Here is a 27,402-nt window from a genome sequence, read left to right as displayed (position 1 = left end):
GGTTGTCTCAGATTTGGCCCCGTGCTCGGAGCTGGAGCAGGCACATGCCGGGCAAGATCCCCATTCCCGCCCAGCGGGAACTGCGGCTCAGGGAGGGGACCTGGCAGAGGGGGTGGAAAGCTCTTTCTGCTTCTTTTCCTCTTTCTTCTTCCTCCAAGGATTAGTTGGGATGAGCCCAGTGAAAACATGGGCACACATACGCCTGACATCTCCCAGCCCCTTCCTTTTCCTTGCAGACTGTCATGTCCTTGTGTCTGTCCCCATTGTGACTCACTGCAGCCTCCCTCCATCCCTCTGGCACTGCCTTGGCCCATCTCTCCCTGGAGCAATTGGAAAAAAAGGGGAGATTTGAGCGGCCAAAACCCACTCACTGCTCCCCCCTTCCCCCAGCCTTTTTCCCTGCCTCCCTGCCCTGATTCAGAGAAAAGAACCGGCTGGATTTCAGGTCAGCACCCGGCTCTGCCTTGCTCAGCTCCCGCGGGCGGATGACTCAGTCAAGAGCGGCAGGATCTGCAGCTCCGGCTCCGTCCCAGGCTGGCTCCGCTCTCCCGGCACGGCTGCACCAACAATGGGGTTGGCCTTGAGCGAGCGGACACGGAGCGGCAGCTCCTGCCCCCCTCCAGCAGGGTCACACCAGCAGGAAGGGAGGCAAGGCGGGGACCCAGCCCCCGTCCCCAGCCCGGGGCCTTGGATGTGCCTGGTGAGCGCTGAGGGTGAAGGGGCCCTTGCTGGAAACGGGATGGGCACTCCCAGCCCTGGATCTCCGCAGGTGGCTGTGAGCATCCCCCCCACACCCCCTCGGTGCTGAGGAGCCTGAGGGAGAATTCCCAATTCCTCCATGCCCAGCAGGGCTGGGGGTGCCCTGTCTCACCAGAGAGCTGTGATCAGCTCCCAGGGGACTCTCCAGCCCCCCAGGAGTGGTGCCCTGTTCCCCGAGCTCCTGAGCTGCCCTGTGCTCAGCCCCTTGCTCTGTCTCACGGCGAGACGTGCGCGGGCGGCGCAGCCCTTGGCCGAGGGACCTTGGCTCCCAGCGATCAACAGGAAACGGGAGATGGATTTCTCGGCAAACTGGGCTTTCCATAAACAGTCTGAGGGGCCGACCCGCGACGGCGGGAGCAGCACAGAGCCAGGGCTGGGCTTTACAGCTGTTTATCACATTTTTCTGCTCTCGTTTCCTCTCTGGCTCAGCAGCTCAGGGTTCCTCTTCTCCTGCATGCAAACCGGGGATGAGTTGAGCGCTGTTGGATGGGTCGCTGCCATTCCCAGCTGGGATGCTCCTGCTGGAGCAGGAGCAGGGCAGGCATCGTCCCATGGCTCCTGTGCCCTGCTCAGCCAGGGTGCAAAGTGCCAGAACAGTCTCCAGTCATTCCCAAACATAAACACAGGTCCTGCCAGGCTCCCTTTGCTTTGGAGCACACCAGAACCCACTGGCACACAAGCCTCCAATTTCTCTGCAATCAGGACTTAAGAAAATACAGGCTGACCCCGAGGGCTGAGGGAGGACTGGGTGGAGGGAGGGGGATGCTGGGCTCTCCACCTGTTTCTCATTAGCAGCAGCTTGTTCAGCGCCAGCCCCACTCCCCATCCCACCCTGGTGAGCTTGGCAGCTCCACTATTTCCCAGTGATTTCTGCCCGTCTTAAAAGGCTTGAGATGAAAGGTTTGGCTGTACAGCATCCCTCCATCCATCTGTCCATCCCTCCTGGCTGGACAGAGCAGCTCCATACCCTTGCACCCTCAGTGACCCATGCCCGTGTCCCTGGGCACTGACCCTGACCCGAGGAGGGGTGTGGGGGCTGTCCCTGTCCGTGTCCTCATGCCTGCCCTCACCCATGGGACAGCAGGGACTGTGTTTTCGGGTGGTGGAGGTCACCGGGGTCAGCCAGCCCTGCTGGCTGAGCTGAACAAAGGGGCTTTATTGGGCTGGGGCTCGGGGCGAGCGCCGCCCGTCTGCGAGCGAAGCCACCTGCGTCAGAGGAGACGGGATGGGATGGGGGGGTCCTCCAGAGGGCAGGAAAAACAGTGGGGCTGCACTGGAGTCCAAGGGGAGCTGCCACTGGGCACCTCAGAGATGAGAGCCTGGGACCCTCATGCCCACATTCCCTGGCAGGAGGATGCTGGGTGCCCAGGGTCGATGCACAGTCACTGTCCTCATCCCACGGTGCCATCGTGATGCCAGTGGTGCTGCCAGTCTGCCAAGCAACGCCCAGCTTTACAAAATACATCTGGTTTTGCCTCTGAACAGCACAGAAATGCCCCACAGCAAGGCCAGAGTGGGCACACAGGCAGATGTCCAAGCAAAGGGTGAGACACCTGGCACCACACCAATTCCAGCAGGTCAGTGCTGATGGCAAGTGCCAGCTCCTGGCTCCTCCCCACCATCCCAGGCACAGCCAAAACCATCCCACAAAAGCCAAGTGCGCTCCACCAGCACAGCAGCAGCTCTGTGCAGCCGTGCAGGCGCTGCTGGCGCAGCCGGCCGTGCGTGCTCTGGCACCAGAACGCACATCCTACTGCCACGTGATGGATGTGGAAGAAAATGTGTTTGCCTGTGGAGACGGGATGTGCATGGCGGGATGGGGCTGGGAGTGGGGCAGGCAGGGGAGGCAGGATGCTGGGATATGGGACTGGCCAAAGGGGGAAGGCTGCCTGGAAATGGGCTCTGTTGGGCCAGGGCTGGGTTTGGGAGAAAAGCTGGTATGTAGGTGTGCTGGTGCATGAGGACATTGAGCTGGGGATTGTGTTGCAACAGAAGGGTTTGATTTTTTCATTTGAAATGGCATTTCTGCTCCCTTGGAGTATAAAATGAAACATTACAAAAGAGGAAAAAAAAAGGGGGGGGAGGGGAGAGAAGTCGTCAGTAACCATTCCTTCCCACCTTGAAACATCCCCTTTGTAGTCACACTTTTGCTGCCTTGTTTGTTTTCCAGCCTGGACGTGAAGCTGCAGCTCAGAGGCTCATGTATCCCTGTACCATGGCTCTGCTGGGTGGGATGGCCCCCAGAGAGCCACACGGTGGGGATGCTCCCAGTCCAGGATGCTCCCAGGGAATGCAGCAGCATGTGGTGGTGTGCTTGCATCACCCGGTGCTTGGAGGGATACAGCTCAGTGCCCACACCTCATGGGAAGTGCAGCCAGGCAGTTCCTGATCCTGCAGAGAGGGATGCTCGTGACCCCTGTGCCTCCAGCCCGGCATCCCAGTCCTCAGCAGGAGCACAGGCATGGTCAGTAAGGGCCAGGAGGTTCGTTCCAAGGAGGACTCATGCAGGATTTGCTTTTGCAACTGTAAATCCAAACAGCAGCTGGTCCATGGGCCAGCTTTCTTGGGAAGAATGCTTCCAGCCATATGGGGCTCTGGGGCTTCCCCCTGGCCTCCCCATGGGGGCAGAACAGGCGAGGGATGAAGAGCCTGGAGGTGCAAGGACCTGTGGGGGTCCCTGGCACAGCCCATGCTCCTGCCTGGTCCTGGGAAGCAGTCAAGAAGGGTTTGGATCCATATCTTTCCTCCCATAGAATTTGCACCTCGTATTCCCACTTTTTTATTCTCTCTGGCAGTATTTGGTTTAACCCATGTTGAAGCCTGCAGAGTGAAGTGTCTGGAGCCATCCCAGCCACAGCCACTGCTGTCCCACACTGGGCACTGTGTCCTCTGTGTGCAAGGGGCACCCAGGGGTGCAGATGCCAACTCCCCCCAGAGCTGGGAGGCTGCTGGGAGAGTCTGCTCCAAGCATTGCCCAGTCTCCACAACTTCTCAGCTCCCTGCCAGCTCCAGGAGCACTCCAAGCCCCAGACCCTGCTGATTACAGACATTTAACATTCCTCTCAATGCCAAAGGGATCTTTTATCATCAGGTTTTTTTCCTGCAGACTATTTTCTTTTCATGAAAACATTAAATGGCCTGAGAGATAAGGAACAAATTTATAGCAGTTCACACCGAATCAGCCAAGGCACTGGCAAGGAAAAAATGCCTTCCCTCCTGCTACCCGCCTTCCCTCGCACGCTCCCCACCCCGGCCGCTTCCTCTCATTCTCTCCAAATTCTACAGACTCCCACGAAAAGCTTGGCCAGCCCATCCCAGCTCTTCCTGCCCAGGCAGGGCTTGGTGCAAGGTCTCCACCGAGCCAGGGGATTTGGCACAAGGAGGTGCTGGCACAGTCCCATTCATCATCTCCCTGGGATGCTGCTGAGGGCTGCCTTCATGGCAGAGTGATGCAGCCTTGTGTCCAGCAGCCCTGGACATGAGGATAGGATCCTGGACATGAGGATAGGACCCTGGACATGAGGATAGGATCCTGGACATGCACTCCCTCCTGGCACGAGGATGGATTCAGTCTGTGCAAAGCCTTGCCTTAGAAACGAGCCAGTCTAAATCTGGGTGGATGTTAACTGTGGGTCTGGGTGAGACCTGTCAGCCCCCCCTTCCCTTCCCCAATAAAGCATCCCTTGTTCCATCCCTGCCGCTGGGAGCTGCTCAGCAAACCAGTCCCGGGGCTCACAGAGCTGTAATGTTTAAGTTACCAAAATCTGCAATAAATTTTCCTAGCAGCCCCCAATCATCTGGCCCCCGTCCGCCAGCGCTGCCGGTTTATGAGCTCTGAAGAGCTATAAAGGCCTTTTACTGGCTGCCTTTTTTATTTCAAATTAGAGTGTGACTGGATAAACACTGGACAAAGTAAGGATTTACTGGGCATCCTGTGTAGTGCAGGGCTGGGGGCTCAGGGACAAGTGGAGCTGTGGCTCCGTGGGATGGACAGCATATCCCAACACTCTGCATGAGTGGGCTCATGCCTTTCTTCCCCTGGCTGGCCAAAAACACGAGGTCTGATGAAGGGTAACCCACTTGGGGAGCCCTCATGGGTGCCAGTCAGGGGATGGGCACCAATGAAGGGCCCCAGTGCTGAGGAATCCACCCAGTCTGCTGAAAACAGAGCACACAGGTGGCCCCCTCCATCTCAGACCATGCTTGGAGTTTTGCCACCAGTGGATGCCCAGAAGGTCAAAGCCAACATCTCTTCTATGGGAATAAGGGAGAGATGCAGTGCCAAGGACCCTAGATTTCCCCATCCCACACTGAGGGGGCTGCAGGGGGCAGTGGCAGCCACTGTCTGTGCTCATGACATGGGGATGTTCCTTTCCTACTTGCAAAGGTGGTGTCACCCATTTTACAGGCACCAGGGTCTGTCCCCAGACACCACAACAGGGGACAGAGGGGAGAAAATGGGTAAACAGCATGAGGATATCCCATGTGGATATTTCCCAGCCCTTCCCTGTCAGCACCTTGCCTGCTTGCTGCTCCAGGGATGCTATGTTTCAGGGAGGGGACATGCCACCAGCCCCTCTCTGTCACTGTTAGTCACAGCTCATGGGACCTTTGGGCTCTGCCATGTCCCCCGGACAGGAGGAATGTCTGGGGTTTCAGACCCCGGGGATGTTTGGGTTAGTTTCCCCCACTTCACAGCATGCCCAAAAAGCAGGGAAAGGGACATCCCTTTCTTGGCCTCGAGTTTGGGGGCCTGGTTGCTCTTTTGGGGAGACATAACCGTGCAGGGGGGGATCCTGGGTGAAGCAGAGCAGCTCTCCAGGCTGTAATTTAGGGTCTCCCTGTTTCTGGGGGGGTTCCAGGCAGAGGGGCTGCTTGCTGCAGCCCCCCAGGACAGGCGCTGTGCCCCGAGCAGAGCTCAGGGCTGTGCTCCCAGCCGCCGCCAGCGCTTGAAGAATATAGGTGGTTAATGCCTTCAGCATGTATGAAATATCCCATATGCTGGGAAACAAAAGGGGCTCTGTGCTATTAAAGTTTCATTTCCCCCCTCCCCTCCTCCCTCCCCTCTCCCCCCGTTCTCCCTGCCCTGCGCGGCTGGAGCAGAGCAGCCGAGCAGAGCCGGGCGCTGCCGGCCCCAGCTCCGGGACCCGGCTCCGGGCACGGCTCACGGGGCAGCGGGACGGGACCTGCTCCGGGCTCAGCCGGAGCGCATGGACAGCAGCCAGCTCCACTTCCCCACGGGACAAAAGGGGAAGAGAAGGAGGTGAGCGTGGCGGGTGCAGCATCCCTGGGCTCACCAGAGGTGCCCCGGGCTCCGTCCCAGCGGGATGCTGGCGGGGCTGGCTCTCGGTGACCTTGGGGACGGGGCGGTGTCACACGGCAGCCTCCAGGATGGAGAGGGCTCCCGGCGGAGCGGAGGGTGGAGGTGGGCTTCCTTGGAGTGCTTTCCTCACCGTGGGTGGCTCCTGGCCCCTCTGTCCTGCCCAGAGTGAGGCGCCCCCCTGCCAGCACCCAGTGCTTGTCTGGGTGAACTGGGAGCTGGAAGGGGGAGCAGCCCTTTCCCCCAGGACCCTCCGGAGCTGTTGGGGAAAGGATGAGCTGTGGAGGGGAGAAAGGAGGTGGGGGAGGAAGAAGAGGGAGGGGAACGACAGCCAGGGGACTCGAGGGCAGCAAAACCAGCCCTGTGCCCTGGGGGGACCCTGGAACCTCACTGCCACCCCAGCCCTTCCTTGTGGTCAGACTCGCAGGGTTTCATGGGGTTTGGCTCCAGCAGCTCCTAGGGCAGCTGGGCACAGGTCCCCCGGGCTCCTGAAGGGGTTAAGAGAGGAGAGGAAAAGCAGAGAAAGAAAAACAGAGTGTTGGGAGAGAGCAGCTCGGTCAGGGGCTGTTTGCACTGGCTTGGATGCGTCCTCGGTGTGTTTATTCCTACTGCACAAGCGGGTCTGCCAGAAGGGAGCCAGACTGCTGAGCACAGACACAGCCCCAGCCCAAAATGCTGGGGGACCCCTCTGAGTAGCGAGGTGGTGGTGCTGCCCTGGCCTCAGGGACCCCCAGAGCCCCCACAAGCAGCAGGGCTGCCCTCCTGCCTCGCCCGGGCTGGCCGGGCTCTCAGCCTTGGGGGAGCTAGATGGGAAAGGACCTCATGTCCCAAGGCCACCAGCCTGCTGTGCTGCTGGGGCCAAGGCCTGGGAATGGGCATGTGCTGGGGTTTGGCTGCTTTCCTGGTCTGGAAAGAAAACAATCCCTTCCCCGGGATGCTCTTTGTTTCCCATGGACAGACCCGTGGGGCTCAGAGGGGCCAAACCCTGTGCTTGTGTGCACTCTGTCCCTGTGCTGCTAAAATGTCCTTTATCCTGGTCCTGGCAGTTCCCAGGCTGTGTGCACCCATCTCTGCTCTCAGTTCCCATCCTGCCTCCCTGGGATCAGAGCTGGGGGCCAAGACATGCCAGGGCTGCAGGTTTGAGAGGCAGCAGGGAGTGCTCCCTGTTCCTCAGCAGCACAGTTCTGCTCTTCAGGGAGCTTTAGGGCTTCAGGGATGCCTGGAGGTGATGGTGGAGGGGCTCACAGAGGGGGGGACAGAGCTGCTGGGCTCAGCAAACCTTGGCTGAGCTGTCAGGTCTGCTACTGACCTTGGATCTCTGCACTGGCAGGTCACATCCCCTGATCCTGACAGCCCCAGGTCACAGCCCCTCGTTTGTCTGTCCAGGAGGACCTGGGCAGGGCTGTGACAGTGTCAAACACGGCTGTGAAACCCAGCAGTGCCTGTGGCAGCCCCCAGGATTACCTGGGAAGTTCTGCAGCCTGGTTTGGAGCCTGGGGAGTTGAGATGCTCAGACTCAGTTGTCCCAGCTCAGGCAACCCTGAATGCTCAGAGGTTGTTTAAACTGGATTTTCGAGCCCCTGTGGGGTTTTCTGCTTGGTTGCTGTCTTGTGCTTTATGTCTGCTGAGGCTGAGCTCCCTGGGGCCAGCAAGGATACAGGATGAACTGTAACTCCACTGCCAGAAAATTCATCCCACTCATCTCAGGGCTGTGGGATGAGTTCCACCCCCACTGCAGGGTGAATCCCAACCCCACTGCAGAGGCTGCTCTGTCCTCCCCACCCAACACTGCTTTTGGCACAACCATCAACAGGCATCTGATATCCAGGGGTGACCCCATCCCCGGAGTGCTCTCCTCCAGGAGCAGGGTTTGTTCAGTGAGAGTTCCCTCATTCCTCTCCCAGGAGCTGTGTGTTGGTATTGCCTGGGAAATGCATGAAGGCGCCGCTGTGCCAGCCCGCCCTCCCTTCCCTCCCTTCCCTCCATTCCCTCCCTTTCCTCCCTTCCCTCCCTCTGGCAGCTGCTGCTGCAGCTCTGAGGGGAGATCTGGGTGTGGGACCTGCTGTGCCAGAGAGCTGCTGGCTGCAGAGCTGGGATGTTCCTGCAGGATGGGTGAGGAGGGTGAGCTGCCCCGGGCACACAGGGATGTGTGGAGCCAAAAGCTGCCAGAACCTGGCTTGCCAATCCAGCTCACCCTGCAGCCATGGTGGTGCCAGTCCCATGCCACACTGACCAGAGTTTGATTTTTCAGTTCATCTTCTCTCTTGGACCTCTCTGGTTTTTACATTTCATTTAAGTTTTGAAAAGGCTGAGCGGCAGTTTCATTCCTGGCTTCCTGTAGTGATCTGCAGAGGCTCCAGCTGATCACCCTCTGTCCCACAGCAGTAGGGGAGAGGTCCCTGAGGATGGCCACCCCCCTGGTGACACCTTGGGCTGGCATCAGGCTGAGCTGGTGGGACATGGCAAACCTGGCACTTTGCTCCCCAGAACTGCACTGAGAAGAAGGGCTTGAGGCAGCTGTGAGAGCCAGGCTGGGGCTGTCCTCATTGCCTGGAATGCAGCAGCTGGAGCTGGGGTCAGGGTTCAAGCTGAGCAGAGGGCAGGACAGGCTGGGACCTGCCCTGCGTGGGGCTGTCATGCAGTCAGGACATGGGCAGCTCCCAGGATGGTCTGGTTGGGACTCCCAGGTCAGATGGGCCCCATAGGGGTGGCAGGAAGGGGAAGATTCACTGCTGAACCCAGGCAGGAGGGCAGAGCAGGATCGGTGCTGCTTGGCTGGAGTGCACAGACTGATGTTTGATGGATGCAAACCCTGTGGAGCACCAGGGTTTCCTGGGGACTGGGGCTGGAACATGGGCTAAGCAGTGGGAGGAGGGGAGTGGGTGTGCTGAGCACCAAAACCTGCCCAAAACCCCCATGGAATGGAGGTGGTGGAGTGGGGCAAACAGCCTGTGGGTCTGGGCTGGGATGGCTGTGCCGGGGTACAAACACATTTCACCCTGAGCGCAGCCCAGCCTGCACTGTGCTGCCCTCCAAGGGGCAGCATCCCCTTCCTGCCCCCCATCCTGCTGCCCTGCCCAGGGCCTGGCAGCCCCTGCCCCCAGGGAGCTGCCCAGGGAGAGCTCCAGTGCCCCTCAACACGGAGGGACGAGCCCGGGGCTGGAGGAGCCGTGCAGCAGCGCAGAGGGACGGGACTGCCCGCACCCAGCCCTTCCTTCCAGCCTGGGAGGGGACATGGTCCAGCTGGCCGGGATGCCACTGTCATCCTCCTCCTCCTCCTCCTCGCCTCGCTCAGCGCTGAATCCCGCCCGCAGCCCCCGTGCCCGCAGCCCCCGTGCCCATCCCCAGCATTCCCCTGCTGCCTCTCCCCAGCAGCTGCGGGCGCGGGATGCGGGCACAGGGCAGGCACCGGCAGCCGGGGTCCATCCCGTGTCCATCCCGTGTCCATCCCGTGTCCATCCCGTGTCCATCCCGTGTCCACCCCGTGTCCAGCCCGTGTCCATCCCGTGTCCATCCCGTGTCCATCCCGTGTCCATCCCGTGTCCAGCCCGTGTCCAGCCCGTGTCCATCCCGTGTCCAGCCCGGCTCCAGCCCGTGCCCAGCCCGTGTCCATCCCGGTTCCAGCCCGTGTCCAGCCCGTGTCCAGCCCGTGTCCCTGCCGGCCGGCCGGGGTGCTGCTGATCGCAAGGGTTGCACGGGGACAGGAGTTCAGGAATGTTGTTTTTTCCATCCCGGTTTCCGTCAGGTAGTAAATCAGCGCTGCAAAAGGGTTTTGTTTTCCCCAGCACGCTGCTGTGCCTGCAGGGACAGTAGCAGGGACGAAGCCATCCCTGTCCACCCTGCCATTGCTCCTCAGGGGGCAGGCATCCCCTGTCCTGCCGAGGGACGCAATCACATCCATCCCTCTTTCCCTGTGCCCCTTCCCTGAGCACTGGACCCTGCCAGAGGCTTTCCCCCCTCCCTCCATCCTGCACAGCCCAGCTGCGTCCCTCCTGCTGCCATCCCCTTCTGGCTGTGAGCAGCCTGGCTCTGCCGTGGAAGGATGTGGCACAGGTGACACCTGCAGGGTTTAGCAGGGGGGTCCTTGTGCAGGGGACACAGGCAGCTCGGCTGTGCCTTGCCCAGCACACAGCTCAGCCCTCCTGGCCAGGTATCCAGGGAGCCGGCAGCGATATTGGATTGCAGCAGACGGGAGCGTGGCTGTGTACAGGGCAGCCAAATGCTGCTGGTGACACCCGAGGTGTCTCCGGTGTCAGCTGAGAGGGCAGAGCTCCCTTACAGCGATGTGGGGCTGCCCCGGGCGATGCAGCCACCCCTCTCCTGGGGAAAGGGCCACGGGAGGAAGGCGCCACGTGGAGAAGGAAGGTGCCCAGCTCCCCTGAGGGGACACTCAGCTGCTGGCACAGGGGAGGTGTAAAGCTCCCCAGATGTATTCATTGCAGCTGGGCTATTTTGGAAAGGGACTGCGCCGATCTTGTGACCGGAGCTGGGGACTGCAAGTCTGGGCAGCAGGGTCCTGCCTGAGTGACAGCGACCCGCTGCCTGACCCGGGAAACCCGAGAGCCCAGCGGGGCTGGGGACGGCTTTCACAGCCCTTCCCGGCTCGTTTCATGGTGATGAAAACCCAGCGTGGGGCAGGGATGTGGCTGAGAGCAACACGGGAAAGCGGGGACAGAGCCAAAGTTTGGGTGTGAATCTGCCCCGCACTTCATGGCACTCCCGTGGCTGGGTCACTCACGGTCCCCAGGGCTGTCCTGGCGGTGCCCCCCGTTTTTTACAGCTGTGCCTCCTCCTGCCCCTGCGCTGTGTCTGGGACAGACCAGCCCAGACCCCCAGCCGGGTGCCGGGAGCAGATGGAGACAAAGACTTTGAGCAGACCCCGTCTCCCCCGGGCTCAGCAGCCTGAATGCCAGCAACGCCTGCCAAAAATATTTGTGTGGGACGTGGAAAGTTAACTTTAGTTTTCCTTTTTTCAATAGCTGGGGGGGGAGGGTGTCAGGGTGTGAGAAAGGCAGGTGGGGGGGCTGTGCATCACTCGCCAGCGAGTGGGCAGGAAGAGAAGCCGAGCAAAAGATCTCCTTGCTGCCAGATTTCAACACTTTGTGAATTGAAGGATTTGTTGTTGTTGTTGTTGTTGTTACTCCCTCCCCAGCACCATTTTGCAGCTTCTCATAGGGACTCCACAAAGCTTGAGGAGCCTCTCAGATGGACACAGTGAGCAGCTGCTTCTTGGGACTCTGAGCTGGGCACCGCTGCCCAGTCTGGGCGTCCTCTGGAGCTGCACCCCTGAAATGCTGTCTGAAATGACCCTCATCCCTCTTTACAGCCTTTGCTTGCAGCTGGGGGCTATCTCAGCCTCGTTTTGTGGCTATGGCTGCTGTTGCTGCCTCTTATTGCCAGCACAGTGATGCATCCGAGGCATTCACACACATCCTACCTGGCTGGTATTCCAACAGGCAGGATCAGCCCAGCAGCTTCTGCTGGAGATCCATGGCACTCATAAATATTCCCCTCCTGTGCTGCTGGCAGAGCCCAGGAGCTGTGTCCTGGGGGGAAGGAGGCTGCTCTCCATAGCTCTGCCACCATTCCCCACCTCTGTGCCAGGCCCAGGCCGGGTCCCAGCAGGGCAGCAGAGGCCTGATTCAGTATTTTGGGGCTGTGGGCAGCCCTGTCCCAGCAGAGTGTCCTCAGGGAACACCACAGCCCGGGTGTCAGCAGGAAGGGTTTGCCTGGGGAGCCCCAGGGCCGTGGGTGTCACTCCCAGGAGATGCCCGTGCGTGGAAGGCGCTCCCACATGGAAGGGAAGCTCTGGAAGATGCTTTCAGGGAGTTCCAGCTCCCCCAGCAAACTGTCAAGGCAGCTCTGGTGTTGGATGGACATGGTTGTGCTGCCCCAGAAACCTGCTCCCTTGGGATGGGGTGAGGAAATGGGAGTGGGGAGATGCAGATCCACCCTGAGAGGTTCTCTGCCCACCCACGCTGGGCTGGGGCTATTTTGGGCAACTTTCTCTTTGTCCTCATTTGAGATAATCTGGCTTTCTCCAGCTCCAACAACTTGCCATGTTTCTAAGGAAAGATGTGGGTGGCTTCCTGCAACTATTGATCCCCCAAATTACGTAAAGAGGAGAGTGAAATTTCTTTTTCAGAGAGAAACATTGACATTTTCTCCTCAGGTTCTCTTTGCAAATCTGTGCTGAATAATTGCAGCAGAGAGGAAGGATTTCAAAAAGGGCAGAAGATTTCCTTTGGGCGTTCTCCAAAAAATGCAGCCTTGTGTTTGGGAAATGCCCGAGCGCCTGCTTTCTAATCTGCCTTCTTTTCCAAAATAACCTTGCTAAGGACAGGAAAAGTTTTGCAGAGAAGCTGTGTGAGCCCCGAGGAAGCTGCAGGGTGTATTCCTGCCGGAGCTTAACCTGCAATGTTGACCTGGTGCTTTTTCTTATTTCACTGAGAAACCTCACAATAACTCAGGGAGGGGTGTGGCATGAGCAGGAACCCCTTTTCCTCCCCAGCTGGCTGTGAGCTTGGGAAATCCAAGATGCTCCACATGCCCTGGGTGCTGTGGATCTCCCAGGAGGTGCTTCCCAGGACCAGCCTTGCCCTGAGCAGGGCTGGGTGATGCTGTGTGAGAGGGCTCACAGGAATTTCCGTGCACTGCTGCCCATATCCTGTTCTGGGAGAGATGACATCCCCCTCTCCCAGCTGATAACTCCTCTGTGTTGGGGCTTGGCTCCGTCATCCCAGCAGGATTTGTGCCTGGCAGGAGGGAAGTGGCTCTGTCTGCGCTTGTCCTGACGCCGCATGAGTCACTCAATGGTTAAACACAGTTTAGCTGTGTGCTGGAAATTTTCCCTTTTTTGTTCCTGATAACCCTGAGCAACATCCTCAGGGGTTTGGTTCTTGGCTGGACACTCCCAGCTGCAGAGCAGTGGTGCCACAGTGCTGAGCACTGGCAGGGGTGCCACATCTGGTCTGACAGAGTGAGGGGAGCCGGGCACAGGGTGCTGTCCCCAGGGTGAGGATGGATGGACATGGGGTGGCCAGCACGGTGGTGGGGTTGGGGCATTTCCAAATTGCATCTCAGGGGGTTCTTCCTCATGGCAAGTGGTGCTGGAGCTGGAGTTCAGGTTGGGGTTGCTGGGAGCTGCTCTGTGACCATAGGAAATCAGTGCAAGCACAAGCATCCTCAACACTCCTCCTTCCCTTCACACAGGTCTTTGGATGCTGGTCCTCTGCCCGGAAAAGAGAAATTCATGCAAAATCGTCCCTGCTGGCCTGCCTGCCCTGGACACTTCCCTCCATCCAGGTCTCCAAAACCTGCCTGCTCCTGTGGCATCGTGCCTGATCCTCCTGCAGGAGCAGTGGCTGCCCTCCCTCATGCTGCCCATGCTCTGAGGGAGGATCCACCCCCCTGGCTATGCAGAGCTGTTTGGAAAGGCTGTGGAGTGCCAGTGAAGGAAATCAGTGAAGAAAGATGCTGAGGACAAGGCTGCAGCAGTTCTGCCTCCACTCCCAGCCCGGCTGCCCTGTGCCTGGCGAGGCTGAGCAGCCCCTCTGTGCCCGTGGGACAGCCAAGGGGGACCCTGAGGGGGACAGTGGCTGCTGGCAGGAGAGGGGCAGCAGAGGGGGGCAGAGCTGCCCTCAGCTCTGGGGTGCTCCAGAGGCAGGAGAGCAGGAGGCACGGTCGGGACTGCTGGGAGGGAAATCAAATGGGAGCTGCCAGGGGGACCTCAGGGGGCTCAATGGGGATGCACCACAGCCCCCATTGAATGGCAGCAGCCTGGCCTTGGCAGAGGAGCCTGCAGCCCCCCCCAGGTGCCCTGGCTCTGCCCCAGAGCTGCCCCCCACAGCAGACAATCCCAGCCAGGAGTGGAAAGTGGTGAAGATCCAACGGGTTCTCATCAACCCTGACTTGGAGCCAAGGAAAACAGGTAAGAGAAACCCCCTTTGGCCACTGTCCCCCCTGGAAAGGCACTACTGTGCTCCTAGTGAGAACACCCAGCTCTTCCCAGGGCAGGACTTTCCCTGGGTTAGAGGTTCCAGGCTTCCAGCAGAGCTGCTGGGACTAATTTAGCTTGAGATGATCTCTTTGGCCTTAAAAATAAGGAGGAATCTGTGGATTTTCTCGGGAGGGGGCTGGGAAGGCAGCAGGCGGGTTCCCACTGTCTGCAGGAGCTCAGCCCATCCCTCAGTGGGGCATGACCAGGATGGAGTTCCCAGCCCTCACCCTGGCCATGGGGCTTGGTGGGATCCTGCCCAAGAGTGATCAGAACCAGCTCCCGTGCACTGTCTGGGACAGGGACACCTCTCCTCCCTCGATTTGGGATGGCCAAGTGTTTCTCACATGGCTTTGGGCCATTTTTGTCAGCCCCTGTTTAAAAACCAAGTGCTTTATTTCAGGCTGGTTGGTTCCTCCAATGCTCTCTGCCATCTCCTCACTTCACAGCCCCGTGCCACAGCTATTCCTCCCCCCATGACTGTCCCTTCAGCCACAGTGACACAACCACAGGCTCATACCGAGGGTTCCTGGGGCTGCTGCCATGCCTGGGATGCCCCACGTCCCTGTGGGAGATGCTCCCACAGCACCCATCCTCTTACAGGCATTAGACCCATTTTTAAACCCCTCTTCCACCCTGATTTCTATTTTGCTCCTGCCCAGCTGTTATCTCAGCTGCCACACCGTGCCAGGTGTGTCCCTGTCCCCATGGGGGGGTGGCATTATGGGATGCTGCTGCTCAGCTCAGAGCCTGGCTGTCCCAAGGCAGCCCCCAGGACTGGGTGGGACCGACTGGGGGTGCTTGACACGAACCCAGTGTGCAGAACCCACTCCCTGCCCTTTTGCAGTGTCAGGCATCCTCCAAAGCAGCGGCCCCTGGATGGGACACGGGCTGGGAAGCTCAGCCAAGCCCTTTGGCTCACAGCTGCCCCAGCAGCATCGTGTTTCAGGGCTCAGCACACAAACCAGATGGACCCAAATAGTCTTCCCATTTCTCACTGCTCTGGGATGGCAGATCTGTGGTGGGGAAAGGTCAGGCCTGACTCTGTCCAGGCTCAGCATTTTCCTAATCCATGCAGCCATCCAGCGCTTTTGCTGCCAGCCTGGAATTTTAAAGTAACTCAACAGGTTTGTTGGAAAGAGTTTGTCTGTCCCGTTTCCTCCCCCTCCAAGTGAGATCACCAGCAGCCACTGCCTGCAGGACCCGTCAGACTTTCCAGAGCCTGCAGGCAGGATGTCCCCGAGGGTCCTGGGAGCAGGGACCTTGCCAAAAGCCTGCAGCTCTGGGGGACAGAGCTTTGGAGCAGTGCAGGTGAGAGGAAAGGGCAGTGCCCTCACAAGTGGCTCTAGGGCTGTTCCTGCAGCAGGAGCATCCCTGGGAGGCGTCAGGGGCTTGCTCCTCTTCTCTTTAGCTGCCATGGGCTACAGGACCCTCCACCTTTTCCAACTTCTTCAGGAGAAGAGGGCACATCCATCCACACCCAGAGTGGTGCAGGGCTGGCCCTGGGAGCCAGGAGCCAAACGGGTGCCCCACCTTGAGCTGTGTGGACCCACCCAGGCGGGTCCCAGGTGCCCCTTTGGTCCCCATCCAGCAGCCCAGGGCCAGGCTGGCTGCTCTCAAACATCCAGCACGGCAGCCCGGGCTGGCTGGCACCTCTCAGGGCAGGCTGGGGAGCACAGGAGCCCCGGGAAGAGGCAGAGGCTGGGAGATGCAGGAGGCAGGACTGGTTTCTCCGTCTGGTGTGCAAATAAATGGAGGTTTCACTCCCCGGGGGCTGCAGAGCCAGCGCCAGGCTCCCTCAAAAACCAGGAAAGCACAAAAAAGCACAGAGGGGCAGGAAGAAAGGAAATTAGAAAGGCAAAAAATCAAGCCAAGAGCTCATCCTGAGGTGTGGACAGGCATGGGAAGGGGGTGAGGCCGGTCTCACCCGCAGCCAGGGAGCTCTGCAGCCCTAGAGGGGTGGTGGAGATGATGCTGCCTCCCCAGGGATCGTCTGGGGTTCCCTTGGGAGCAGCCCAGCCCTGGCAGAGGGGATTGAGGGCTGTTCCCAGGAGGTCCCCAGGGCAGTGACACCCGTGCTGGGTTTTGTCTCTGGATTTTTGCCTCCCTCCAAGTGCTTCAAAACGTTAGCACTGAGGAAACCTGCGGGAAGGGGAGGCTCCACACCCCCAGCAGCGTCTGAAACGTGAGGTGCTGTGGGGGGGGAGGAGGGAAAAAGGGTGAGGGGCTGGGTAAGGGGGTGTCCCGGGATGGGTGAGAGGGTGCTCAGGACGGTTATAGGGAATGTGCAGGGCTGGGAGAGAGGGATGCACCGGGATGGGATCGGGGATGCCCCAGGATGGGATAAGGGGATGCCCCGGGCTGGGTTAGGGGATGCCCAGGCTGGGTTAGGGGATGCCCCAGGATGGGATAAGGGGATGCCCAGGCTGGGTTAGGGGATGCCCAGGCTGGGGAAGGGGATGCCCAGGCTTCTCCCCGCCCCCGCAGCGGGCTCAGGGCAGACCCCGCCGGGACGAGACCCAGATGTAGATAGAGAAGCAGCGGAGCAGGAACATCGGGGGCGGCGGGGCGGCTGCCAGAGTGGCCGGGCGGGGGGACCCGTCCGGTCCTGTCGGTCTCTCGGTCTGTCGGTCTGTCGGGGCGGGCAGGGGCAGGGGCCACCCCCCCGGGCCGGCCCCCGCCCGCCGCCCCCCCGGGCCCGCTCCGAGGGCGGAGCTGCCGCAACTTTCCTGCCCGCCGCCTCCTCCCCGGTGCAGTCGGGCTGCGCGGGGAGGCGGCACCGGCACCCGGCACGGCGGGTACGGTGGGGCTGGAGGGGTACGGGGGCAGCGACCGGGGGGCTCCGGGCGGCGGGCGGGAGGTGCCGCTGCAGAAGGGACAGGGCAAGGAGGCTGCGGGCACGCAGAGGGGCTGGGGGTGTCCGGGGTGTCCGGGGGATGGCAGCGCGCAGGGGGTCCGGGGTGCATGGAGGGGACGGGAGTGCATGCCCAGATGTGCCGTGGGTGCCATGGTGGGCGAAGGGTGGGCGATGGGCGCACACAACCGGGGCTGAGCGGGGTTTGTCCCCAGGAATGAGCGGGGCAGGTGTCGCTTCCCTCCGCCGGCACCCGGGTGTCCGATGGGGGTGTGGGAGGCACGGCGGGGACACACGGCGGGGACGCGGAGGGACCTGGGGGTCCCCCTCGGGGCTCGCAGGGTCGCACACCTGGCAGCTCCGCGGAACTCCTTCCCAGGCCATGTCCCCTGTCCGCTGCGTCAGGGACGTGACCTCCCCTGGCCGTGCCACCCATGCTGGGGACACGAGGTCTGGCCCTGGGCTTGGCAGGCAGCAGGATGGATCCTTTACGGGTTGTGCAAGGGACAGGCAAAGGCCCCGCTCCGTTCCGCCGCCCTCCCCGCTCTGCCCACCCCGCAGGGACACTCGGAGCAGTTTGACCTTCTCGGGGCACCGGCCCGGCGGGGCTGCCCCGGGACCTCGCAGCCCGGGACGGGTCACAGAGAGCTCCAGCGGCTTTGGGCACAGCGGGGCTGGGGCGCACTTCCCAGGCAGGATGGATGGAGCGCCCGTGGTACCCGGCCGGCCGTGGGACGGGCTGGTTCTGCTGCCCTCGGGGTGGATGGATGGCAGGGCTGTCTGCGGGACGTCTGCCCGGCTCCAGCTGCCTTTTCCAAGATAAAAGCTTGATTTTAGCCAGCTGGGGAAGGTGCTGCCTCCACCTGTGTGATGGCAACAGCTTCTTCTTGCCCAGTGTGGACACATGTAGGGCTGGGGCTGCTCACTGCATCCCCCAGGAACTGGGGATGGACAGAGAGCCCCCACTCAATCCCCACCACCCCCATCTCCTCCCCCTGTGTGGGAATTGGGTGCCCCAGCCCTTGCTGCTTGGAGACTGTGGGGCCATTTCAGCAGGATTTGGGTGCTGAGTGCCAGCCACGGCTGGGGAGGCAAACAGCTCCAAATCCAGCAAAGCCCCTGCGAACAGAGCACAGGCAGAACTTGCAAGCGCAACGAATTTTCTCGCTGTGCCACATTTTGTCACTGGCAAAGGCGCCCGTGTGGAGAGGGCCAGCACAGAGTGTCTGCCAGGCAGGAGAGGTTGATCCCACCACTGCACCCACCCCCTGAGCCAGATCTTTTTGGGGCTGCAGGGCCAGCAGGGATGAGAACCTCATGGAGGTTTTGTATCTGGGGCATAGGAAGGCTGGAAGCTGGGAATGAGGCAGAAAATTGTCATCTTTCTATCCATATGTTTGAATCATATCCGTTTCTAGCTAGCTCAGCTGCCTGTCTGTGCTACCCTCTGTGTTTTCCTAGCTGCAGATTATTTGGGATAACTGGGAGCTGGAGGGGAATGTGTGCACAGACTGAAATGTGGGTGAGTTGGTAAGCGTTGCAAAAAATCCTGCACAGCTGTAGCTGGGGCAAGGGGCCAGATTGCTGCTCTGCCAAAAAACCTGCTTACATTTCCTCAGTGGCCAAAGTCCTCAATGTTTGGGTGAAAACATTGGATCTCCTCTCCCCAGCGTTGCTGGCTGTGGATGTGCACTGGGGCTCGTGTCAGGTGGCACAGAGCGTGTCCCTCTGGAAATGGGGTTTGTCTTGGTTTCGCTCTTGGTTTTGCCAGTGGGATTTTACCAGCAAGAGGCACCGTTTGGGTTGACCACAGAAGTCCAAGAAATGTTTGGAAATGGGGAAAAGTGCCTGCTGGTTGTGGATGGTGGGTGCTGTGTCCAGGGGTGGTCTGGTAGGACACCCTGAGCATGGCCAAGCTGGGCAGCAGCCCCAGGATGGCTGAGCATCCACACTTGGAGCAGGCCAGGGACAGAGCCCAAACTGAAGACTTTGGAGTCACCTGCCAGCTCTGACTCTGAGATTTCACATGACCTGTGGCACCCTGCAGGTCCCATTAAGGCCTGGGTACCTCTTGACTTCTGTCTACAAGGACTTCTCACCAGGCACAGCTTCCAAGTCTCTGTTTTTCCTTCCTGTGATATCCCAGCCATGTCAGGATCATCAGCTTTCACTGAATTTGTCAGTTCAGTGAAACTGCAATTTAAGGCCAAATCTTCATCCCATTTCAGCTCTTGGAGTTCACCTTAGGGCAGGATGGGTGACAGGCCATGTCTGAAACATCCTTCACCTCCATTTGGGGTCAGATGGTGATTCCAGCCTTTCCTGGCTGGGCTTCAGACATCCTGCTTTAGCACTCTTCAGGGGGATCCATCCTTTGCATGGAAAGCTGAGATGGAAGAAATTTTTCCCCCCCATCTGTCCAGGAAGTGAGAGTAACAAAAATGCCTTTCATCACCTTCGTCATCCTCTCTCTGGAGGAGAGAGCACTGCACATGCTGTGGGAAGGGTGGCTGACAGCTCACAGAGAAGCTGTTAAGCCCTGAACTTGGGGGATGTTCAGGAAGTCACCCCTGGAGCAATGGAAAACCTACAGAGCAACTGCCTATAAATCTATAGATAGAGATCTATGAATCTATAGATAGAGATCTATAAATCTAAAGATCTATAAATCTCTAGATAGAGATCTATAGGCTCCTGTGGCCAGAACTGGAGTGTTAAAGCAGAATAGCACCTGGAGCTGCTCTGTGTGCCAGGACTCTGGCAGTTCCATGGGGCACAGGATGCACAGGGAGCACCTCCTGCAGCATCCCTGGACCAAGAGAGACTCAGGGAGGGCACAGGGCAGTGGAGAGGGCTGGTGGAGGTCATTGTCCTGGAAAAAGATGGAATATTTGGAGAGGGGAGATGGGAAGGAAGGAAGGAAGGAAGGAAGGAAGGAAGGAAGGAAGGAAGGAAGGAAGGAAGGAAGGAAGGAAGGAAGGAAGGAAGGAAGGAAGGAAGGAAGGAAGGAAGGAAGGAAGGAAGGAAGGAAGGAAGGAAGGAAGGAAGGAAGGAAGGAAGGAAGGAAGGAAGGAAGGAAGGAAGGAAGGAAGGAAGGAAGGAAGGAAGGAAGGAAGGAAGGAAGGAAGGAAGGAAGGAAGGAAGGAAGGAAGGAAGGAAGGAAGGAAGGAAGGAAGGAAGGAAGGAAGGAAGGAAGGAAGGAAGGAAAATAGGAGCTGTCACCTGTTGGATTTTGGACTGGGTCAGGATAATGGGTGGAAACCAGTTCCCAGTGCCCTTGGACACATGGAGTAATTTTACTTTCACTCCTTCCTGCCTGGCTTTGGCTGCCTTGAGCCCCACACCCCTTTTCCTTCTCCTCAGCACCTGGACATTCTCAGTGCATTCCCTCCTGCCTGCCTGGGGCTGGGGACCAACCTGAGCCCCCCCCGGGGCTGGCAGGAGATGGCAGGGAAGGATGAAGGAATGTTCCCTGTGGCTGGGAGGGGAGTGTGTGGTGTAGAAGCTGCCCCAGATGACAGAATCCCTCCAGACACCATGGCACATGGATAAAGGCTCTAGCACTGGGTGAATAACCTCAGCCCATGGCTCAGGCTGCAGCAATTTCCTCTGGACTGCCAGAGCCTTCAGGGCTCTTCATCTGTGTCACAAAAATCGGATGTGAAGAGCAATTCTTACCCTCAGCATCCCAAGCAGTATCCTGAGGGATTCATTTCCAGTGCGCCCAGGTGCACCAGCCCAGGAATGGGCGGCGCTGGGTGGGCAGGGGGCTGCTGGGAGACTGGAGGGGATGGGTGTGGATGGAAATGGATTCCAGGTAGGGGATTTTAGGTGGTGGAGTCCACCCTGCAGCACACCCTGGCCCGGAGCAATGCCCTGGAGACACCCGGGGCAAAATCCCTGCGGGCGAATCCCGGTATTGGTCCCCGCTACGTGGGAGCGTATCTGGCGGCTAGTGCAAGCAGGAACGGGCTGGCCAAGAGCTGAGTCATCCCTCCAGCACGGAGGAGATCCCCCAGGGCCCCTCGTTTGCTGTTAAAAGGCAGTAGCAAGAGCAAGAGGCTGCGAAATGGCTCCGCCGAGAGCTCGGCTTCTTAGGCAGCCCCGGCCGCCTAAGGAGGAAGCGGGGATGGATGCTCCGCTCGGAGCACGGAACCCGCAGACATCTGGAGCCTGTGGCTTCTTTCTCGACGGCTCCTTGGCCGCGTTTCTCCTCCGTTTCGGAGATAAAGGCGGCGAGGGTGACCCCGTGGAGCGGGAGCCGCGGTGCTGGCCGCCCTCCAGCCAGCCCGGCCGGAGGAAGCAGCGGCCCCGCTCTGTGCCGCCGCCAAAGCAAACAGAAATGGGGCGTAAAACAATGCTGGGCGCTAACGGGGGACTCTGACCGCCGGCGACGCCGCTGCCGACGTCTGCAGGCGAGTTTCCACTGGCATCTCTGCCCCCTGCCCAGATAAAACCCTGCTGAAGACTTCATGCAGGGCATCCTGCACACCTGAGCTGTGTGCAAGGACTTGCCGGGTGCTGAGGGAGGCAGGAGGGATGAAGGGTGAGGAACAGGAGTTGCCCGGCTTCCAGCAGCCCTCCTGCTAACCGTGGGCTTGCTGGAAGGGTTTGGCTTAGTCATCCATCCCTTTCCCTCGCTGGTAGGCTGAGCCACTGCTGAAAATATCCTGGAAGAGTCCCAAGCAGCACAGAAGGCAAGAAAATGAGGAACACATTGAAGGAAAGGAAGACGGGAAGGGATGGGATGGGAAGGAAAGAAGAGCAGGGCTGGGAGCGGGCTGCCTTGGCCACCCACCTTCCTGCTGGGGCCAAAGCAGAGCAGAGACACCGTCAGAGCCGTCCTGGCAGTGCCTTTGGAGAGGGGCTGCACCCTTGCTGGGTGCGGGGCTGATGCCGATGGTGTCTGTGCCCAACAGTGGCCTCGGCAGGGTGGGGGGCACTGCCCTTCCCACGGGCGCTTTCGGGGGGGCCAAGCTCATAGGAAATGGCTCACGCTGAGAAAATGCATTCCCGGCAGCTCCACATCCTCTCGGTCTCAGGGAAGGGCTGGTGCCTTGACCTTTGTCCGGCACAGGAGGAGCCCAGCGGCACCGGGCTGCTCGCCGCGGGGCTCGGGCCAGGCTTTTAGCACATCGCTTTTAGGGTGGCTCCTCGCTGTGTCCGTGTCTGTGTCCGGCTGGGCAGGATCTGCACAGCCTCTGTCGGCTGCTGCCATCTCGTGTTGCTCCGCACATGAGTCCCCCGCCAGGGCTGCCCGCCGGCCTTGCTGTGCGGTCGGGGTGGGCTGGCATCTCCCCCGGCTTTGTGTCCTGCCCGCTCGGGGCTGAGCGTGCCGGGATTCGGGGCGAGGGGCTGGGGGACACCCGCTGGCCTCTTCCCCGCCACTGCCTGAGTGAGCCGGGGCCGAAGCCATGGGAGCTGCAACCCGAGACCCGCTCCGAGAAATTCCTTTCCCATGTGGTCAGCGCGGTGGGTGCGCAGAACCCAGCCGAAACACGGGCTGGGGTGGTGGAAAGGTCCTGAGTGTCACTAGGCATCCCCTGAGCCTTCCCATCTGTCCCAGCATCTCTGTGATGCCTGTGCTGGGTCCCCGCTGTGCCCGGACCGTGTATCCCAGCCCCAGCGCATCTCCCCGCTGCCAGGGAAGAGTCGGGATGCCGGGGGATACCCGGAGGAAGGGCTGCCAGTCCTGGGCGGGGAGGATGCCACCCCACATTCCCTCTGAGAGCCTTAATGCCCCTCTCCTCTGTGCCCAGGTCTCTCTCGCAGCGCCAGCCTCTCGGAGAAGGAGCTGAAGGAGGCGAAGGCGCGGAGCCAGAGGATCGCGGCTCAGCTCACCACGGCGCCCGGCCCCAGCTCCAAGGGCGTGCTGCTGTTCCACCGGCGCCGGCAGCGCGTCGAGGGGCTCACGGGGGCCGGGCATGGCGGGGGGCAGCCGCTGAGCCCCCCTGAGCCCCGGCCTCACCAAGGAGCCATGGAGCACAGCCAGGGGCAGGGCATGCAGCCGGAGCCCGGCCAGCCTGGCAACCCAGGAGAAGGGATGCTGGCAAACGCCTCCCCGTGCCAGGAGCTTCCTGCTGAAGCCCAGCAGGTCCCACTCAGCGTTTACCTGAAGGAGAACATGGCATCGGCCGCCACCAACGGCGTGCAGGAGCAGGCGGCCAGCGGGATGGAGAGAGGGGTGGAGGGGCTCGGAAATGCAGCAGCCCCTGCGGGGCCGAACACGGCGGCTTTTGTCCTGCCACAGAGCCCCGAGGAGGGGAAGAAGGTCAAAGTGCCCGGGGAGGCTCCCGCTGAGATGCCCGGGGAGGTGCCCAGTGAGGTGCCCGGCGAGGTGCCCAGCGCGCCAGCGGGGACAGCCACAGGGATGGCACCCCCAGGCGGGCGGCAGCAGAACGGGACACAGGGCCGGCAGTACTACGAGGTCCATCTCACCCTGGCCAAGCCCAAGCCCGTGAAGAACCGGACAGCCAGACCCTTCGGCACCCAGGCATCCCCCGCCAGTGCCCAGCCGGCCGAGGAACCCCCCGCCCCCGAGCTGCCCCCGCCACCAACCTATGCAGAGACCCTCAGCAGCCCCCCACCCCTCACCCGTGTCCGCTCCCCCCCTGCCTACTCGGCCCTGTACCCCAGCCAGGAGCAGAAGGTGCTGCCGGATCCCCTCCTGGGCTGCGGGGTGAGCGGACCAAACCCCTTGCCCAAAACAGGGATCCTGGAGGAGTCGGCTGCACGCAGAGCCAGCAGAAAGTCCATGTTCACCTTCTTGGAGAAGCCAAAGCTGAGCCCCAACCCCGACCTGCTGGACCTGGTTCAGAGTGCAGACAGCAGGAAGAAGCAGAAGGAGCAGGGGGAGCCCAGTGCTGAGGATGAGCCCTTTGCCCTTGGGGCTGAAGCTGCGAACTTTGTCCCCAACAGCACAGCCAGGGGTGTGCAGCACCTCCCGCCAGCTGAGGATGCTCCAGCGTGGTCCTCCTGCCTCAAGTCTCCCACCATCCAGCCCAAGAAGAAACCACAGCCCAGCCACATCCTCACTGAGGCGAGAGGGAAGGGGGCCGAGCTCTTTGCCCGTCGACAATCCAGGATGGAGAAGTTCATCATTGAGGCCCCCTCCCAGCCTGAGCTGCTGCGGTCGCCATCACCCACCATGTCCCTGCCTCCCTCCTGGAAGTACGACAACAACGCTTACCTGTCACCCATGGTCTCCAGACGCCCCTCCAAGAGTCCCTGCAGGCCCTCCAAAACCCCTCCTGCATCGCTGTATGGCAACAACCTCATGGAGAACGAGGTGTCCCAGAAGGAGCTGGAGATCTCCAGGCACCAGCCTTACCAGCTCCAGTCTTCTCTCTTCATCCTCTCCCCATCCAAGGGGCCAGCAAGGTCCATGCCCCAGGAGGTGCCTCCACCCAGACCCTCTCTTCCCGACTCCTACCCCTATCCCCAGCAAGCCTCCTGCCCGCCCTCTCCGCTGCCTCCTTCCCCGGTTTGGCATCGCCCCGTGGTGCCCAGCGCCGGCCAGAGCAGTGCCAGCCCCTTCCCCAGCGCTGCCGGGGCTCTGCCCCTGGCTCAGGAGAGCCGAGCCAGCCCCGCAGCCCCGGCCGAGGCGCTGCTGGCCTCGCCCTGCCGCCTGCTGCCGCCGCGGGCTAAGGCAGGATTCCAGGCACCCCGGCCCTCCTACTCCACCAGGAACGCCGGCATCGAGCCGCAGGTGTGGAAACCTTCCTTGTACTACAAGTAGTGGTGGCAGAGAGAAAAACGCAGCGGTGCTAGGCTGAGTCCTCCCGAACTAACTGCTCATGGGAGAGCCAAAAGCCAAACCAACCACTAAAAAAAGTTGTGGGGAGGGGGAAGAAAATAGAAAAAAGAAGTGGTTGTGATGTGGGGCTGCAGCGCTGGGACAGTGGGTGACAGACGATGCTGAGCCCCCATGCAAGAGGAGCTGAGGAGTCCCGGGGAGGCAGCAGGAACTGGGCACAGAGGTGCAGGATTCCCAAAGAGGCAGCAGGAGCCTGCCTGTCCAACAGGGCTGCTCTTGCTCTTCTCTCTCCTGGAAACTGTTATGGAGCATCTCACCTCTGGCTCCCTCCTTTCCTCACCTCTGGCTTTTCCAGCTCTCAGAGCTCTGCCTGCTCCTCCACATCCCCTCTGTCCTGGGCTCTTCTCAGCTTCCTACCAAAGCAAACCTGGAGGGGACACACTGCCTTTCTGCCTCACTGTGCCTGCTGCTGGCTCTTCTGTTGCTCCTTCAGGATCTGTCCTCGTTTGCTTCCTCACTATGGAGGAAGAACTGCACCCCTTGGGCAATGGCAGAGCCCAGTGGCACCGGGCCCAGGGTCCCTGCGGGGTCCCTGTCCCCACCTGGGCTCCGTGTGGCACGGCTGGAAGCAAGGGATGTGCTGGGATGAGGAGGGTGCCAAGGGCAGGGCTGCTGGGTGATGCTCAGCCCAAGGCTTGTCATCCAGCTGTGCCTCTGCCCATGCCCTCCTGCCACTTTCCCCATGGTGCCAAGTTGCCTTTTGACTGTGCTTTATTTCTGCATTTTTCTTTTCCCCTCTTTCTGAATACACTCTCTGCGCTGTCACACCTGGCTCTTCTCTTTCCTGCCGCCTGGGGAGCAGTGCTGGGTGATGGATCCTGGGGCAGTGCAAGGGGGGCTCCGAGCATCCCCCGCAGGGAGCCTTTAGGAAGCTGCGGGTAATGACAGGTCCTGGGACATACTCTGGACAAGAATGATTGTTGGCAGGCTCAGCCTGCCCCTATCTCCTTGGTGGGAGAGGGGGTACAGGGTCAAATGCGTTTTGGGGACCCCTTGGAGGGGGGCAATGACAAGGAGACATCCCCAGTTCTCGTGGGGCTGTGCCAGCATGAATCTTCCCTTGGCACCCTCCTGTCCCCTCCTCGGTGCCCGTCTGTACCCCTGCTCTGTGCCTGCATCCCCCCCGAGCGGGGGTCACTAACCTGCTCTCTGTCCCTCTCCAGGACAGGCGCTCGTCCCTCCCTGCATCGCCCACCTGGACGCCCCGGCTGGCGCGGCGCCCGGGCAGCCTGGACGGCTGGGCCAGCCCGGCCTCGGTGCCCGAGCTGGATGAGGGGCCCCCCACGTCCCCTCCGTGGAGCGAGCGGTCCCTGTCCCCGCTGCGGCAGGACGCGGAGCCCCGCGCCAGCCGGCAGATGCAAGCGCGGCTGGCCAGGAACATCATCAACGCTGCCCGCAGGAAGAGCTCCTCTCCCAAGGCCCCGGGGCTGGAGAGCTCCCGGCCCTTCACCCCCATCCCCGCCGGCCCCCCCCGCCTGCCCCAATCGCCCCGGCTGGGGCCGAGAGCGCCGGCGCTGCAGGCAGCGGGCAGCGCGCTGGGGAGCCTGGGCAGCCCCTCGCCCACCCACAGGAGCCCCCTGCGATCGCCCCGGGCAGGCAGCCCCCAGCCCTGCGCCTCCCCCGGGATGCCCCGGGCCGCCTGGGCAGAGGGCCGCCGGCTCCTGCTGCCGTCCAGCGCGTCTCCCTGCCCCGTGGCCCGGCTGTCCCCCGTCCCCAAGAGCCCCCTGCCATCCCCCGTGGTGGGCGGGCGCTCCCCAGCCAAGCGCTGCACCTCCCGGTCCCCGACGGACTCGGACGTCTCCCTCGACTCCGAAGACTCGGGGACCAAGAGCCCGGGAATCCACAGCTTCAACCTCTGTCCCCGGGGCTGGACCAGCAGCCTGCGGCTGAAGACGGGGGCTCTGCCCTCAGGGGCTCCCTGCACCTCCTAGACAAGCCAGCCCCAGCCAAAAACCCCCTCTCCCTGCTCCCGTCAGCCCGGCTGAAGCCCCCGCTCAACCCCCACCGGGAACGCACCAACCCCCGGGGCTGAGGTCCCCGAAAAACAGTGTCCCCCCCAAAAAACAGCGTCCCTTCGGAGCTGCCACGACTCCTCTGTGTGCCAGCGGGGTCAGGTGCCTCCCGCCCGCCCGCCGCCCCATGGCCCTGCTCTATTTTTACCACGCTAACCTTTCGGGGCAGGACTGCGTGGTCAGCAGGCAGAGGGGGGAGCCGGCCCCTCCCTGCCTGCCAGCCAGCCCCATCCTGCACAGCCAGCAAGGGATGGGCTGGGTGGTGCCCCGTGAGCCCTTGTCCCCAGCTCCCAGGTGTTATCCCGGGCTGTCACTGCTTCCCTGGGGGGGCACATCTGCTGCGGGTGGGCTGCATCGATTGGATGCCATGAGCAGGCTCTCCCAGCCTCCAGATTTGGCTGGTGTCAATTAAAACCAGATTTTGGAGAGGAAAATTTAATTCTTAGTTCCAACCCCCAAGTTCTACACTGCCTTTTTTTTTAAACTTTTGACTCCTTCTCAAAGAAATACTCCTAAATCCTTCTTTCCCTAGAAAGCAAAAGAGCCAAAGTTATTTATTGCCATGTTAAAGGGGACTGTTTACAGGTGCCCTCCTGCCCTGCCCAGACCAAGAGGGACAGCCCCACCGTGTACCTGTCACCCAAG

The 27,402-nt window shown here is 60.9% G+C and overlaps 1 protein-coding gene across 1 annotated transcript; it reads left to right on the top strand.

Annotated features, from left to right (window-relative positions):
- Window positions 1-13,537: 13,537 nt before the first annotated feature.
- On the top strand, window positions 13,538-27,391 carry SYNPO (synaptopodin). The gene is made up of 3 exons (XM_054643195.2): window positions 13,538-14,009; window positions 22,689-24,637; window positions 25,909-27,391. The coding sequence occupies exons 1-3, from the start codon at window positions 13,553-13,555 to the stop codon at window positions 26,674-26,676; spliced, it is 3,174 nt and encodes a 1,057-aa protein (XP_054499170.2). The 5' UTR covers window positions 13,538-13,552; the 3' UTR covers window positions 26,677-27,391.
- Window positions 27,392-27,402: the final 11 nt, after the last annotated feature.

Source organism: Agelaius phoeniceus, chromosome 15 (genome assembly GCF_051311805.1).
Source record: "Agelaius phoeniceus isolate bAgePho1 chromosome 15, bAgePho1.hap1, whole genome shotgun sequence".
NCBI lineage: Eukaryota > Metazoa > Chordata > Aves > Passeriformes > Icteridae > Agelaius > Agelaius phoeniceus.
This window is presented reverse-complemented; position numbering and strand designations above follow the sequence as displayed.

Coding starts and splice junctions, on each gene's coding strand:
- SYNPO (XM_054643195.2), top strand. CDS start 13,553: ATGCTGAGGACAAGGCTGCAGCAGTTCTGCCTCCACTCCCAGCCCGGC. Junction 14,010..22,688: donor CTTGGAGCCAAGGAAAACAG/GTAAGAGAAACC, acceptor CTCTGTGCCCAG/GTCTCTCTCGCAGCGCCAGC. Junction 24,638..25,908: donor ACGCCGGCATCGAGCCGCAG/GTGTGGAAACCT, acceptor GTCCCTCTCCAG/GACAGGCGCTCGTCCCTCCC.